This window comes from Tamandua tetradactyla, chromosome 1, assembly GCF_023851605.1.
Source record: "Tamandua tetradactyla isolate mTamTet1 chromosome 1, mTamTet1.pri, whole genome shotgun sequence".
Taxonomy (NCBI): domain Eukaryota; kingdom Metazoa; phylum Chordata; class Mammalia; order Pilosa; family Myrmecophagidae; genus Tamandua; species Tamandua tetradactyla.
Window position 1 is genome coordinate 117,384,528 of NC_135327.1, and position 17,547 is coordinate 117,402,074.

The 17,547-nt window shown below is 32.3% G+C and overlaps 1 protein-coding gene across 3 annotated transcripts in view; it reads right to left on the minus strand.

Annotated features, from left to right (window-relative positions):
* Positions 1-641: 641 nt before the first annotated feature.
* MIOS (meiosis regulator for oocyte development) overlaps positions 642-17,547 on the minus strand; it is a 61,966-nt gene continuing 45,060 nt past the window's right edge. For 2 of the 3 annotated variants that reach the window (XM_077123065.1, XM_077123077.1), the window contains exons 8-11: positions 15,095-15,247; positions 13,673-13,877; positions 5,391-5,520; positions 644-3,436 (exon numbers count right to left, since the gene is read on the minus strand). In XM_077123065.1, the coding sequence (XP_076979180.1) occupies positions 3,340-3,436; positions 5,391-5,520; positions 13,673-13,877; positions 15,095-15,247 (585 nt within the window). In that variant the 3' untranslated portion in view covers positions 644-3,339. Of the gene's footprint in view, positions 3,437-5,390; positions 5,521-13,672; positions 13,878-15,094; positions 15,248-17,547 lie in introns of all 3 variants that reach the window. The other variant, XM_077123084.1, reaches the window with a different exon arrangement.

Genomic DNA, 17,547 nt, shown 5'->3' on the forward strand with positions numbered 1-17,547 from the left:
TGTGCAGATATTAGACACTGCAAGCATCATTTCCAATTTTATACACTGTTGATTCTGAAAGTGACTCTTGCAACATGAAGTTTCTTCTTCCTTTCTACTGACAAATGATAACAGACCTAAGCATTTAAGAGAAACATCTCTGAATACAAGTTTCTAGCTAAATCGTGATGAAAAAGCATCTTCTAATTAGTACCTACTTGCTTTAATTATGGCTATCTTTAGGGAGAGCAAATCTCACAGCATACTTCCTTATTTATTACCCACTACAACCCCACTTTTAACTTACATGAATGTCAAGAGGAAAAGCATAACAGAATGAGAGAAAAAGAAGGAATACATTAAGAGATAATCTAGATACTTTCTCCTGTGAAGAAGAGCAAAGATTTCAGAGTGAAAATAGGTATGAAAACTTCTAGTTTTCAAGAGACAATGCTCGACTATTCAGGTTCACCATAATTTAAATTTTCATCCTTGGATTTACACTTTTATCATATTAAACTCATAGGTGATATAGAAGAAGTCTGCACACATCAAACAGCAATATTCTAAATATATGTTTAGAAGTAGCCAAGTCCTATAAAAAAAAAAAAAAAAAAACACCATAATTTATCCAGATCTAGGAAAACAAGTTTTTGGAAAATTTTAATTGCTGAATCAAATGTAGATTCTTTGTTCAAATTATACCATATTCATTTAAAAAGTACTGACAAAGAGTAACCAAGATTAAAGTAACAATGATAATCTCTGCTATTTATAGAGCCTTTAGTATGTGAAAAGGATATGGCATTTCATGCTTATTTCATCACTTAATACTGTACTCACAAATACCTAGCTCGTACCTTTCTTTTAACAGATGATGAAACTGAAGCTCAAAAAGATTAAGTCACTTGCCCAAGATACAGGTGCTAGGATTAGAATTAAGTTTCAAAGCCTATACTTTTAATGTTAATGTAGTCAGATGAGTGACTGAAATTAAGTTCAATCATGCAATGAAATGTAGAATGTATATTCTAGCTCTACTACTTACCATGTTTAACACTGAAAATGGGAAACTACTTTTTAAACATACCATTGTACAGAATAATAACCACCTTTGGAAAATTTATTAAACTGAAAATAGAGTCTAAATAAGAGAAATATTACTTCCAAGATTAAGCACCAGATCTGCCATTAAAATAAGTACTAATATTACTTTATATAGATTATTTTTACGAGTAGTAGGTAATTTTTAAATTAGACATGCTGACATCAACCCAGATTTATTCAATCTTTTAAAAAAATAAATCAAGTTTATTAAACGCTTCTATTGAACATGTCTAGGTAAAATATCTTATTCAGTTTATAAACCCAAATATCAGTGTCTTAGTATTAAAAAAAAAAGAAAATAATTTAATCTATTCATGGTCCACACACACCAAAATGCAAAACAGACAGAGAATTTATAAACCGCATGTTTGGGTTTCACAGAAAATACTAGGAAGCTGACACACAGGCACAATTAATCTTAAAAATGTCACCCTATATATTATGATTACAAATAAGCATGTTATTTATGTAAACAGACTTTACTAAATTCATGTCTCATAAAGCAGTTATTTCCAAAAATTAGATACAACCTTATTTTAAATATAAACTCAATATTACTATGTCCTTGTTTAGCTAAGGAGAAATGAAAACGTGCATGATATGAGTCTGACATTAAATTTGAATTTTCATATTTAGGACATAATTTTGAGAGGTACACTTCAACTGAAGCATTAGTAAAGCTAAAGGGTATGTCTTAGTCAAACTAAAACTGTAAGATGTACTTAAAAGACAGGAAAAATGTTCCCTTAACAGCAATTGTTAAATATTTCCAACTCTTTCACTTTAAAAGATTGTCATCTAGTTAAACCCCTCCCCCCCCCTTTTTTTTCACATGGGCAGGCACCGGGAATCAAACCCGGGTCTCCAGCACAGCAGGCAAGAACTGCCTGCTGAGACACCATGGCCCACCCTAGTTAAACCTTTTATAAGAATAGATAGGCAATAATTGCAATACTCTCCTAGAAACAGCTCTTTTTATATTCAATATTTAGGACACCTCAATGTGATCTAATAAATAGATTCATGGTTTCATGACATAAAACTACTAACATGAAAGCTCTTAAAAATTGACATTTTTTTCTTGTGAAATCTATTTTAGGTTTACATTCTATTTTATTTTTGATCACAACTTCAATTACGGAATCCTCAGACCTCTGCATATGGCAGACTGATAGAAAAACATGCTACAAATCCTTTGTATTTCTCTTGCAACTATCCAGTTGGGAAAAAAGTAAATGTTTAACATAAAGTCCCTGAATTGGCTACAATAAACTTACATTCAGAAACTTCCATCTAAAGTAGTTTCCAGAGTAACCCTGTTTCCCCAACATCTCCCAGTCTACCTTGGAAAAAAGAAGTTATTCCTAAACAGGAAGGAATTTGAGAGTAGGTGATACTGACACAGATTACACTGAATGATTGGTTACAAATAATCTTGCATAGACTTTGTATTCAATAAAATGCTTCAGAAGATGAGGATAAGGCGATGGATTAATATGGAGGCAGATCAATGAAGACAAATCAGGACATTGAAAAGCAAAGGATTGATACTGCAAATTTCATAATATGGTCCCCTGAAATGGTGCATATTTTTCTCTTCGGAAGAGAAAAAGTTGTAACGTACATTCTCAATTTTGTAGGAAGACAATAACGGTCTATGCCAAAAGCTCTCTCTCTCATCTTAAAATGAAAGTGTTTGAGGGAAGGGGTCCTTAAAAATATATATTAACAATATATTGACAAAATTTATTTTCCAGTTTGGGGTAGAATCGCTCCAATTCTAAAAAGGAAAAATCCACAATCCTTAATTTTATATGAAAGGAATACAAGTACAGATGAGCTTAAACTATCATTGAATAATTTTTCTTCTATTTTTAAAGTGCACAGATTTTACTGAAAGATAATCCAATTTCAGTTCTGAAGCTACAGATTGAGGGTTAGTTCATGCTTCTCTCAGTAACTGCTTGTACAGTATTCATAATTTCAACAAAACCCTACAAAGTTCCTCTAAAATGAGCTTTTTCAACCTAGTGAACAGCAATCTTGCCCACACTTTGATGTTCACTCCAGCAGGATTGTCTCTGTGAAACACATCAAAATCACTCAAACGCCAAATTGCTGATCTGATAGAATGATTTATTTTCCCATTACAGGAAAGTCATGAGTGAATTGTTCTGAGGTATGTTTTTGAGCTATGAAGGACATCTATTAGAAAGCTCCACACTTGAAAGTTCCTCTTTAGGTGATAACATTTTATGTCTGGACAGTCTCTGCAGGTACCAAATTCCCTGTTGTATCCAACTGCATACATTTACATGTGCATGCAGATACAGGACACTCTGCATGGTCCCTAAAAAAAAAATAGGTCAAATAACAGTTAAAAATTCAAATGATAATAAATGGCTATAAAACACATGAAAAGATACTCAACATCATTAGTTATTTGGAAAATGCAAATCAAAACTATAATAAGATACCATTTCACATCCACTAGAATGGTTACTATTAAAGAAACAGAAAATTACAAGTGTTGGAGAGGATGTGGAGACATAGTAACTCACTTTCATTGTTGGCAGAAATGTAAAATGGTGCAGCTGCTGTGGAAGACAGTTTGGCAATTCTTCAGAAAGCTAAGTATAGAACTACCATATGACCCAGCGATCCCTCGATTAAGTATATCCAACAGGACTGAAAACAGGGACTCAAACAGATATTTAACAGAAGTTTATAGTGGAATTATTCACAACTTCCAAAAGATGGAAGCAACCCAGGTGTCCATCAATCAATGAATGGATAAACAAAATGTGGTATTACTATTCAGCATTAAAAAGGAATGATGTCTGATTCGTGCAACATGGATGAAACTTGAAGACATTATTTTGAGTGAAATAAGCCAGACACAAAAGGACAAATATTGCAAGATCTTACTGACATGTAATAATCAGAATAAGCAAATGCACAGATTAGACTCTAGAATAAAAGTTACCAGGGGCAGGGCTGGGGGTAGGGAATGAAGAGCTAATGCTTAACCTATACACAATTTTTGTTTAGTTTCATTGTAAAGTTTTGGAAATGGATAGTGGTGATGACAGCACAACATTGTGAATGTAATTAGCAGGACTGAATCATGTATGTGAATGTGGATTAAAGGGGAAATTTTAGGTCATGTATATGTTACTATAATAAAAATTTAAAGATGAAACATAGGACTGTACAACAGAGTAAACCCTAACATACTTAATAGTACAATTATAAAAATGTTCTTTCATGAATTACAACAAATGAACAACACTAATGCAAGGCGTTAATAATAGGGTGGTATGTTGGGGACAGAGATACACCATAAAATAAACTATGGACTATAGTTATAAAACAATTATAATATTCTTTCATCAATTAAAACAAAGGTACCACATTAATGCAAAGTAGTAATAATGGAGAGAGTATATAGGAACACTGTGTTTTTTACATATACTTACAATTTTTTTTATATAAACCTACAACTCCTTTAACTAAAAAAAAATTTTTTTTAATCTAAAGTATACATACTTACAAACATTGATATATATCATGCAGCTTTTTTTCAAAATGGCATTTGGAAAAATATAGGATCAAAACCCAGAGACAAAAAGTATTAAATTATAAATAACTGTCAAGCTGAACTTGGGAAGAAAGTTACTGAAAAATGAATTTCTAAATATAGAAATTCTTACTTTCTAAATATATAGCAAGAAATCTCATTTAATGTTACGAAGGTGACAGGGATGTGCTCAGAGTTTCAAATACAGCCAATGTGACAAACTGGACATAAAAGTCATAACAATGAGGAGCACAGGGTCACTGGCATTGTTCAAAATAAAAGTTAAGTGTGGTCTTGAGAGTCTCCATTGCATGAGTTACTCACATAACAAGCTACTTAGAAGATACTGATTTGGTAGTTTGACATGTATTCTTCACTTAATTTACAATTCAATTTCATAATAAATTATAGGATATTCAATCAGCTTTAAAAATCTGTAAACATATCCTGTCCACAAATAAACAAAAATTAATGCTATCCAAACATTCAATACATACAAAATATTTAAAATATTTTTATATAACTATTAATAATCTTAAACTTAGGGTTTAAGATTACATAGAATATCCAATGAAGGAAACATTGACACAACCTGTGTTAACTCAAATGACAATAAAAAAGAAATTACATCCTTTGGCCATATATTAATAGATAAGTATTTAAAAGGCCATCTGTTTTATCTCCTATAACTCCAAACCTATTAAAGAAGGAATGGACTGATTACCTGAACCAACTAAGCATATGTCCAGCATGCCCACCATGCCTGCAATTGTGACACCAGGTAAACCAGTTGTTAAACTGAGCTAATTTTTTGTCCTTGTTCAAGTCTACTTTTTCATCTGATTTGGATCCTCCTAAAGGGAAAAGAAAATGGCTGTCATTAACAATATTTGAATATTTTATCAAAATTTATTTTATTTATTTTATCCAAAGTTTGTTAAAAGGCATTTCTAAAACTATGTTCAAAATATAAACAACATATATTGAAATAGCAATTTTGATACTAGGATCTAGCTTAGATTGAATGACTACTAAATGACAAGAGTTTCCCTGTATTTTTAATAGCTAAAAAAGTAGAAAAATATAAATCATCAAAACCTATTAAGAAATAATCTGAGTTAAAAATTTTAGGGAAACAGAATTGGCAGCCTCAAATCTTTCCACAAATTATCAAGCACAGTTAACAGGTGAGTTCTATCAAACACATTGAAGGGACAGGCAATTCTCATCTACAGAAATTCTTTCAAAGAGTAGAAAAAAGGGAGAAGATTTTCAATGCCCACTTCAGGCTGGTATAACTTTGTTAACAAAAACAAAGATACGACAAAAAAGAAAAATTATAGACAAACCTACCTCCTGAACAGACATAAAAATCTAAAATAAAATACCAGAAAACAAAATCTTACAATATCATAATCCTATAATTTAGTAATTCTACTTATAGATAAATATACTACAGAAACTTCATGTTAACAGCCATGTTGTTCATTATAGTACAAATGGTTAAAATTTTAAGCATCTATCAATAGTAAATTGGAAAAACTGTATTACAGTTATGAATGGAATATTAAATAGTGGTGGAAAATGAATCAACTAGCTACTTTCATCAGTATAATTGAAACAACCCTTCCCACAACAGACATGCTGAACAAAAGAGGTAAGTAAAAGAATATACTCTGTATGATCCACCCACATAGAACTGAAAACACAGGCAAAACTAAACATGTGATAAAACTTTACAGACAGGAAAGAGACTAACACAGAATTGAAGAGTGTGATTATCTATGGGGAAGAAGAAAGTGTGATTAGGCAGGGAGGAAGGATCAAAGACGCTGGTATAGACAATTTCTTAAGCAGGGTGGGGAACTCATTGATGTTTGATTTATAACAGTCCATGTTGCATAGACTCTCCTATGTTACAGTTTATCAAAAATAGAAGAAAAATATTATATGCATGTTTATATATGTACATTTTCACATGCATCTTTATGTAACTTTTGAGGGCTCCAAAATGCCCATCCTATTAACTTTAATTAGGCTACCTCAATGTATTTTCTTTTGTTCTAAAACAAGATACCTATAGGGATAGTGTTGCTAATAGTTTTAAGAACTATTCCATCTATTTTTGCTAATGAAATGAAGGTGAAAGGATGAGTAGGAGGCTCATGGAATTAAAATACAAATACACTAAAATTTTTCCTAAAAGATTCACCAAAACAATTAACAATGAGAGAGGAAAAAAGGGAAAGGAAAGGAGTAGGAGAAAAAATATTAAATTTTTAAAAGACCTTATAGAGAAACTACTTTATATCTTTGTATAAAGGCCTCATTAGTGATTTTCACTTTGTTACAAAAAATGTAAATATACAGAAAACAGACTGAATTTAGAATAGGCAAATCTTACACTATGTCAAATGAAGCTGGAAATATTAAGGTCTCCCTAGTTAACACATTTTTAAAAGTCATTTAAAAAGATTTATAGTGAATTATAAAGATAAGTGCTACAGGGTACTTGATATTACAGGATATTTGAGGAAATTAAAATTTCACACATGTACTAACTACTGCTAATAAAAGAATATTAAGATATATATATAGTTTATAGTCTAATTCTAAAAAATTTATCACCACCTAGAAGTTATATCTTTATAAGGGCAAGGACATTTGTATGTTTAGTTCACTGCAGCATTTCCAGCACTCAGAACAATAGGTACTAATAAACATTTGTTAAATAGCATTTATAATTTATGTTTATAATGATGCTAATTAGAACTGTTTCAACAAAGTTCTACTTTTTAATCTTCAAAGCAGAAATGAGTATAAAATGTGTAACAAACAGGCCTATGGACTTGTACTTGGATCGTGGGTATGATGGGTGGGTGCGATCCCTAACTGCAGGCAAAGCACCAGGGAGGTTTGTACATCTGAACATTTAAATTACCACGAACCCATTTTTGATTTCTATTAGGCCCTGCTTGATTTGGAACTAGGATTCTTCTGATTTCACATACCAAAAAAAAAAAAAAAAAACTGCTTATTATTCTCTAATTACTTCAACTCAGCAATGAATTTAAAGATCTTATTCAGACTCCCCCTAATTTTCCGTCACTACTTCCTATCAATCTGTTTCCTAGGCCCTTGTCACACAGAGGTAATTTTGCTGCTTCCCATACAAACCCCACATTTATTGTACTTATCAATCTCTTTACTCTTGTACATGCTTTATCTTCTTGGTCTATAACCTGGAAAAATTTCCCTAAAATCTTCACATATTTAAAATCTGACCTTATATAAAATCTCTTTAACCACCATGAGGGACTAGATGGGTTTTAGAGTTCAGAATGTTTTGGGATTTTAGAAAAATAATGAGCAAATAGTCTATATTATATAACACTTTCAGAGAAGGCTGAGGCAGCACCATGTAATCAAATACATTAGTATATCTGCAGTGAAACATGTTAGTATTCACAAATAAAGACCATAACAGCCTCATATCACTTCTGAATAGACTTTGTTGCCAAGTGAGATTACTCTAAGTTCATTTTTAAAAACTGTGGATTTTCAGACCTTTTTCGAGATTTTGAAATGGCAGATAAATGACTGTAGATCATCATTTATTTTCTAGAACTTCTCACCTCTTTTATTATTTAGCCATGCTCATCGAACAGCACAAACTACATGAGGATCTCTGATTTATCTTAGCACATCAACTTTATCTTAGTATATTAAATAAAATAGGTACTTGAGTATATATTACATAAAGAAACTATTTCTGAAACAAATTTGGGAAAAATTTCTGAACAAATATGGAAAAACGTTAAGATTTGACACACCTGGTTAGAGAGAGTTCATTATAGAGGTTTGAATTGTTTATGATTTAATTTCCTTTAAATTCTAGAAAATGTTTTCATCCTTTCTTACCTAATTCACAAACAGAAAAAATTGAAAAGCTAGTATACAGAAAAAGGAACAGTACTCAACTGTCACTGAAAGGCAAAGAAGCATCATAGATTTCTAATACTTATGCTCCAATAGATACATTAAATTTAATTATTTCTATGTATCACAGTTTACATAGATGTGTGATTTATTTATGCTATATTTTACTTCGGTATCCATTCTGTTATAGTGGGTATTGTAAAATTTCCTTATCTATTTATTAGGACTGAGGCCATATAAAAAAGCAATCAGGAAGTAATGTACAATGTGAAAATCTTTGATTAAAACTAAAAAAAAAAACAAAATATGTTATAAAATATAACTTCCTTTATTAAAAAAGGAAACCTGATTACAAATAATTAGTCAAAGATATTAGCAAGTCTCTCTAGATTTAAGTGTAACAATAAAAATGACTACACAAACAAGAGGTAGAACAGAATCATGGAAATCAAAACTAGAAAGGATCTATATTAAAGATGACTAAAATAACTCTCAACATCACAGAGTGAATGTTTCAGACCTAGAACTACAGCAAACACATTAACATTCCATTCAGTTCTTTATTTGTTATACCATAGTGCCAAGTAATCAAAAAGTTTTTAATTAAAATTTTTGCCACAGTACTTTTTGCAAGTTATATAAGTAGCTAAAGTACTCCCAGTCACTGGGTATATTATTTATATTCAATTATCTACTATTCTAAATTTTTTCCTTATGTTGATTTATCATGAACAGTAAAAAACAATCTCAATATTTCTGATACTAAAATGCATATTTATTAAGTAACTGAAAGATACAGCAGAAGCAGCACCAAACCCATAAAGGCAAGGGACCTTGGTTTTAGGAACATACTCTCCCTATATACTTCACAGGTAGATCCTGAAGATGAAATGACAAGAAATGTGAAAGTACTTGAGACTTTGAGACCTAGACTGTAAACTCTTACTGCAGTTACATTTAGTCTGGAGTGGTAATTATTATTTCTGGATTTTGAGAGGCTATTTTATATATGTATAACCTGGTATTCAGAGATAAGAACAAAGCCATCAGGCTGGGATTAAGGTAATTCAGAACACAGGAGTAAGGAAGACATTGTCTGTATTTTAGAACCTCATCTACTTTTTGAGACCAAAGGAAGAAAGGTTTATTTCGTCCAGAACCTAAATTTTCTGCAGCACACAACCTAATTCAACCTGTCTGGATAGCTCATTTAAACAATCGAAACATAAGAAACCCAGAAAAAGAATGAGGGTCTTTAATTCTGTATTGCTTAATGTAATGCCTGGAGACATTCTGGAATATATTAAGCAGATAATCAAAAAGTATTGGAAAAGTAGCTTGAGGGCAAAAATATGGAACTATTAAACTCTACAGCAGGTAAACTCTTGATACTGTGTCAAACATTAGGGACACCCAAATGAATAGACCAAGCCCTTGATCTTGAGGCTAGCTCTCGTGAAGCTTATGTATATAGTGGAGAAGCTAAGCCTACCTATAGGTATGCCTATGAGTTACTTCTGGAGGACCTTCTTTTTTTTTTTTTTTAACTTTTTTTTAATTGTATAATATAGCATATACACAAAGCAAAGAAAGAAAAAAAGCAATAGTTTTCAAAGCATTCTTCAATATGATTGCTGAATCATTAAATTGATCATTAAATTTCTTTTAGTTTCCAGTATCTTAGAGTAGCTATAAGTAAAAACCTAAAATCGTGGAATTGTAACCCATACCAAACTCTGAAATCTATCCTACAACTAACAGTTGCGCTGTGCTTTGAGACTTTTAGCTTTTTTGCATATATATTATCTTTCACAAAAAAAGAAAAAAAGTTGTGATGATAAAAAAAAATTTATTCTTTCTAGCCTCCAATGTTCTAGAGCAGCTAGAACTAAAAATCTGAGTTGATGGTATGGTAGCACAAATTCTGACATCTGTCCTGTACCTACTGCTGAAGAGTGTCCTGAAAACTATTGCTTTCTTTTCTCTTTGCTTTGTAAATATGTTATATTATACAATAAAAAAAAAGTTAAGAACAAAAAGCTCTTTATGATAACGATTAAAACAATCAACCATCTAGGAGTAAATTTAACCAAGCGTGTAAAGGATTTGTACATAGAAAACTACAAAACGTTGCTAAAAGAATCAAAGAAGTCATAAATAAATAGAAGAACATATGGACTGAAAGACTTAATATTAAGACGTCAATTCTAACCAAAGTTATTACATATTCAATCCAATCCCAATACACATTTCCAACAGCCCTCTTTTTGCAGAAATGGAAAAGCCAATCATGAAAATTATATCAAGGGCAAGGGGCCCCAAATAATCAAAGTCATTTTAAAAAAGTAGAACAAGCTGGAAGACTCATACTTTCCAACTTAATTCCTATTTGTCACAGTAATAAAAACAGCACAAGGACAGATATACAGAACAAATGGAATCAAAGTTCAGAAATAAACCCTCACATCTGTCATCAATTGATTTTTTTTCATCATATAGCTGTGTTTTTATCATCATAACTGACGTTTTTTTCTTTTTTGTGAAAAATAATATACATACAAACAGGCAATAAATTTCATAGCATATCGCAACAATTCGTTGTTGAACAGATTTCAGAGTTTGGTATGGGTTGAAATTCCATTTTAGGTTTTCACTTCTAGCTGCTCTAAGATACTGGAGACTAAAATAAATCTCGACATAATGATTCAGCAGTTATACTCATTTGTTAAACCCGACCTTTTCTTTTTACTCCACAAACTCTTTTGATCTTTCTCCTACTCTTTAGGAGTATTTGGGCTATGCCCATTCCAGCTTTTTCATGTTGGAAGGGGCTGTCGATAACACAGGATAGGGGAATGGAACTAGTTGATGTTCTGGAGGGGCTGGTGCTTCTGCATTTCAGGACTTCTCTAGTCAAGGGACTCGTCTGGAGTTTGTAGGTTTCTGGAAAGTAAGCATAGTGCGTGGAACCTTTGTAAAATTTTATATAATGCCCTACGGGTCCTCTAGGATTGGTAGGAATGGTTTTGGTTGGGGTTTGGCAAGTTATGACTGGTACCAATGTGTAACTGCAACTTGCAGAACAGTGACCTTCAGAGTAGCCTTTCGACTATTTGAACTCTCTCAGCCACTGATACCTTATTTCTTAAACTTCTTTCCCCCTTTTGGTCAGGGTGTGTGGTGAACTGATTTTGACAAAGGTGCCAAGTCCACTCAATAGAGAAAGAATAGTCACTTCAACAAACGGCGCTGGGAAAACTGGATATGCAGATGCAAAAGAATGAAGGTGAACCCCTATCTCACACTATACACAAAGATTAACCTACAATGGATCAAAGGCCTAAATATAAAAACTAGTACTGTAAAACTCCTAGAACAAAGTATAGGGAAACATCTTCAGGATCTTGTGTTACCAACAGTTTCTGAGACATTACACCAAAAACACAAGCAGTGAAAGAAAAAATACGTAAATATGAGTACATCCAAATTGAAAACTTTTATATATATCAAAGGATTTCATCATGAAAATAAAAAGACAGCCTACAGAATGGGAAAAAATATTTGGAAAGCACATATCTGATGAGGGTTTAATATCGAGAATATATAAAGAAATCCTATAACTTAGAACAAAATGACAAACAACTCAATTAAAAAATGGGCAAAAGACATGAATAGACATTTCTCCAATGAAGATATATAAATAATTAATAAGCACATAAAAAGATTCTTAACAACGTTAGCCAGTAGGGAAATGGAAATCAAAACCATGAACTACTATTAAAAAAATGAAAAGTAACAAGTGCTGGAGAGAATGTGGAGAAATAGGAACTCCTGTTCATTGTTAGTGGAAATATAAAATGATGCTGTGCTGTGGAAAGCAGTTTGGCATATCAGAAAGTTAAGTAAAGAATTACTATATGACCCAGCAATCTCACTTGTAGGTAAGTATCTAAGATAACTAAAAGCAGGAATTCCAAAAGATATTTTCACAATGATGTTTACAGTGGTATTATTCACAATTGCTAAAAGATGGAAATAACTCAATGGTCCATCAACAGAAGAACTTACAAACAAAATGTAGAATATACATTTAATGGGATATTAGTCACATTAAAATGGAATGAAGTTCTGGTTCATGAACAACATGGATAAACCTTGAAGACATTATGCTGAGTGAAATAAACCAGACACAAATGGACAAATATTGCATGATCTCACTGACATGAAACAATTAGAATAAAAGCAGAATCAGGAACTAGAATTCAGATTACAAGGGACTAGGATGAGGGTAGGGAATGGGGAATTAGTGCTTAACTGCTACAGAGCTTCTGTGTGGGGTGATGGAAAATTATGGTAATGGATAGTGGAAATGAGAGGCACAACACTGTGAATATAATTAACAGTTATATATCTGAGATATATATCTGAATATGGTAAAAAGGAAAAAAATAAGTTGTATAGTTACTAGAACAAAAATAAAACAAACATAGAACTGTAAAACATGAAAGTGAACCTTAATGCAAACCATGGACTATAGTTAATAGTATGTTATAATAATATTGGTTCATCAATTGTAGCAGTTACAGTAACATTGTGTTAATATGGAAAACTGAGTGGGTAAGGAGGTATATGGGTACTTCTGTACATTTTGCATGATTTTTCTGTATATCTACAATTTCTCTAATAAAAAAATTTGATTAAAAAAGGCTCTTTATAAGTATAAGGTGTTTGCTATTAGATAAGGGTACAACGACTATTAAATATCATATCTGAGAGCTTCTCTTAACAGAAATGATAAGAAAATGTTTACTTAATACTTAAGTTTTTCCCATGAACTTTAAATTGGTTATCATTTGTGAGATTACCTGGAGTACCATGGAATTAGATTTTGCTTTTAATGTACAGATTTTATCAATTATAGGAAACACAAAAGCCTTTGAGCCAGTAAATCTGACCTTCCTTAGAAATAATGCAAATTCAAGTTAGCATGTATTTTATTTACAACATTAAATCAATTATACAGGAACAATTTAGCTCAGAAAAGGATATTTTAGAATTACATCATACCAGGACAGCTAGAAACAGGTGTTCCCATATTAATGAGGCAAAGTGCACATCGAGGAAGGGGTTTTCGACAGCCTGGGCAACTTGTAACCTTAGATTTTGTTGGTGAGCCACTGACTCCATATTGACTAAAACCTCGGCCCTGATGGGGCACCGTTGAACAGCTGTAGGAGATAGACTTGCCACAGAAATTGCAACTCACAAACACCTACAAAAAAAATGAAAGGAGAAATAAAATGTAATGCAAATATTATAGAATGATAAATAATTCAAAGTTTAAACCTAAGAAATTATTTTAAAGTCTATTTTATATTGTAAAGGAATTTGTTATGTGCTATGTCTGACTAGCTTTCATTTAAAATCTCCACTTAGCAGTTATATTATTTGGGTTCTTTGTTTCTGTTACCTTTGTTAAGTTACATATTCTTGATACCACTGATACAGGCAGAAACATTGGGAACTTGAATTCCAGTATTTTTGAGATAACAAGGACTTTAGAGATCACATTGGTGTACTAAGAAATAGCCCAATATGTCTTCTTATCCAAAGTTCAGTGAAGCAATCTCTGAATAAAATCTTTCTGTAAAGAAACCCTCTTATTCCTATGATAAAAGAAGAATTAAAGATTCTGTACAGGTAAATAGTTAAAACTTTAAAATAATAGCAACAGAAACTGCTCGTTGTTGCTTTTAGAGTAAAGCCCAGAGGCTCTTTAATACTAATCATATAGATTAGTAACAAATTTATTATATAATGATATTTTACTAATATAAGAGCTGTTTTAATATAGCACTAATTTCTCTGTTTCTTAAAATAATAGAATAGCACCATCCAGTGCTCACATTGAGGATATACCCGACATTTAATGTCTGAGCTAAAACATCAAGATCTCATGTCATGGGCCTTAACATAACTAATCTGTTTCTTAAATGCTAAAAGAAAAAATTTTCCATGTGTAATTAGACACAAATATATGTATCTATTGTGAAATAAAGCAGACTGTGTCTTCTTAATAAAAACAGCAAGAAAAACTTTATAAACAAATGGAATGTATAAGGTCATACAATAGTTTAGCTCCTGGAAGGGCTTGAAATATACTAGAAAACTTTGGACAGTCCTAGGATTAAGTGTGCCTAAGATCATCTAGGCCAGCTGTTGTTTGCTCTTTTCTCAGACCAATGCTCAAGTCACTGTGATGATTATTTGGAAGTGGCAGGACCAGAGAACAGGAAGATCAAGGGCAAAGTGCAGTCTGTAAGAGATAAAGCCATCAGTGGGAACAAAATATAAGCAAAAAAGAGGTGATAATGATTTGTTAAATTGAACTCTATAAGTTTATCCTATATATGTTGTAAACACTTGGCTCCTTGGTTGGAATTTTAGGTACATGTTATAATTTGATACTCTCCAAAACAATGTACTTACCTGTGCTAAAGGCTTGGAACTGGGATCCAACTTACTTCTATGAATATCAAATTCAGCTCGTTTGTGCCAGAACCTCCAGGCATCTAATAAATTTCTATAATTCTCAATCCAGTACTGAACCCTTTCATCTTTAAGTACATCTAGAGGAGAACCCTAAGAAAAAAACATCAAGTATTTCAATTGTTTAAAAATTTCCATCTATGTCAGAGAATTCTGGATAACATGATTATGAGTCAAATGGAAGGAATATGTCTTTTTCCCAAAGCAGACTCCTAGTGAGAATACATACAAAATAACTGATAGAGGATCCATTAATTTATTTTAAGATGGTCTCTTAATGACATAAATAAGTACAGTATGTGTCATTATATCTGGCCAGGAAAGTCTAATTCTCCATCTTTTATTTAAATTTAAAGAGCCAGTAGCAAACCATTCATCTTTTGGTTGAGTACAGTAAAAAGTGATGTGAATATCCTTTATCCAATAATTTACACCTCTGGAGTCTCAAAATCTTGTTTACCATCTAATCCAAATGCACAACAAAATTGTAAAATCACACTTAAAATAATACTGAGCCTAGTCTTTTGTATTTAGTAATACATTTTGAAATGAGATGATGCTTTTGTATAAGTTAAAACCTGCATACTCACTCTCTTACTCTCAAGTAAAACATGCTTATCTTGTTAAAAATTCAAAAGATGAAAAACTGAAACAAAACCAAAAATTCTTAGTTCTCGTGCCTGTAGGCCATAATGAAAAGCAACGAACAACTGGTTTTACCTAATTTTATTTTAGATTTCTTCTCATTAAGAACTTCAATTACTTGCTAGTAAAAATTTTCCAAATGCTGCATTTTCCATAGCATCTGTGACATTTTGCATTTCACCTATATTTACTTTGGATTTTCATAGAATGAAAATGCTGTATGTTAGGGGTCACACTTCATTCTTGTTCCATATGAGTATCCTATTATTGCAGCACCATTTGTTGAATTTTTCTTTTTTGGGGGGGGTGGGGGTGGGAATGGAGTGCATGGGCTGGGAATCAAACCCAGATCTCCCACATAGCAGGTGAGAATTCTACCATTAAACTAACCTGGCACGCACCTCCTCATAGAATGCTTGCAGTCCCGTCAAGCCTTCCTTAATTTGACATGTTAGAGAAAGTAAAGAAAGCCTCCATCTCCAATCACACATGGTCATCAATTTGAAACCCAGTTTTCCCCAATCTTGCTTAAGAACAAAGGGATGTTAAAGAGAATTTAGCAGTGATTTTACTTAAGAAAAAATAGGCAGGAACCTATAAGAACTAAAGACAATCTACCAAAAACAAAAGAATCATATACCTTTCAGTTATTCAAAAACAAAAGAACCATATACCTTCTAGTTATCAAATAAGGTATTAATTTCAATTACTAGAGTTAAATTTGGCTAAAAGTATATGTGAAAAACTTGTAACTGACAATTTCATTTTCTAATTTTTAAATTAAGTGTTAAAAATTAAAGCTTTGGTGATACAAGCATTGGGGAAAGCCAAGTTGATGGGCCAGGACCTTGATCTTGGTGCTTGCCCTTAAGAAATTTATTCCTGCAAAGAAGCAGCTAAGCCTACATATGATTATGCCTAAGAGTCACCCCCAGAAAACCTTTTGTTGCTCAGATGTGGTCTCTCTCTCTAAGCCAACTCTTCTTGTGAACTCACTGCCCTCCCCTATACGTGGGACATGACTCCCTGGGGTGTAAATCTCCCTCGCAATGTGGAACATGAGTCCTGGGGATGAGCCTTGCCCTGGCATTGTGGGATTGAGAAAACCTTCTTGACTAAAAGGGAGAAGAAAAATGAAACAACATAAAGTTTCAGGGCTGAGAGATTTCAAACAAAATTGAGCAGTCATTCTGGAGGTTATTCTTGTGTAGTATGTAAATATCCCTTTTCAGCTTTTGGTGAACTGGAGTAGCTGGAGGGAAATATTCGATACTTTTGAACTGTAATCCAATAGCTTTGATTCTTGAAGATGATTATATAACTATACAGCTTTAAAGGTGTGACTGTGTGATAGTGAAAACCTTGTGACCCACACTCCCTTTACCCAATGTATGGACAGATGAGAAAAAAAATAAAGAGAAAAAAATTAATAACAGGGGAGAGGGGGGTATTGGATGTTTTAGGTATTCTTTTTTACTTTTATTTTTAATTTTATTCGAATTTTAATTTTTTTGGAGTAATGAAAATTCAAAAATCAACTGTGATGAACGCACAGCTATATGATGATACTGTGAACCACTGATTGTACACTTTGGATGATAATATGGTAGGTAATTTATAATATAGATCAATAAAATTGCATTAAAAATACTGCTTAAAAAAGGATTAAAGAAAATTCACAGAAAAATGAGAAATCAATATACCCCACTCTTTTCTCCTGAAATGTGGACATTATATGGGCAAATTAC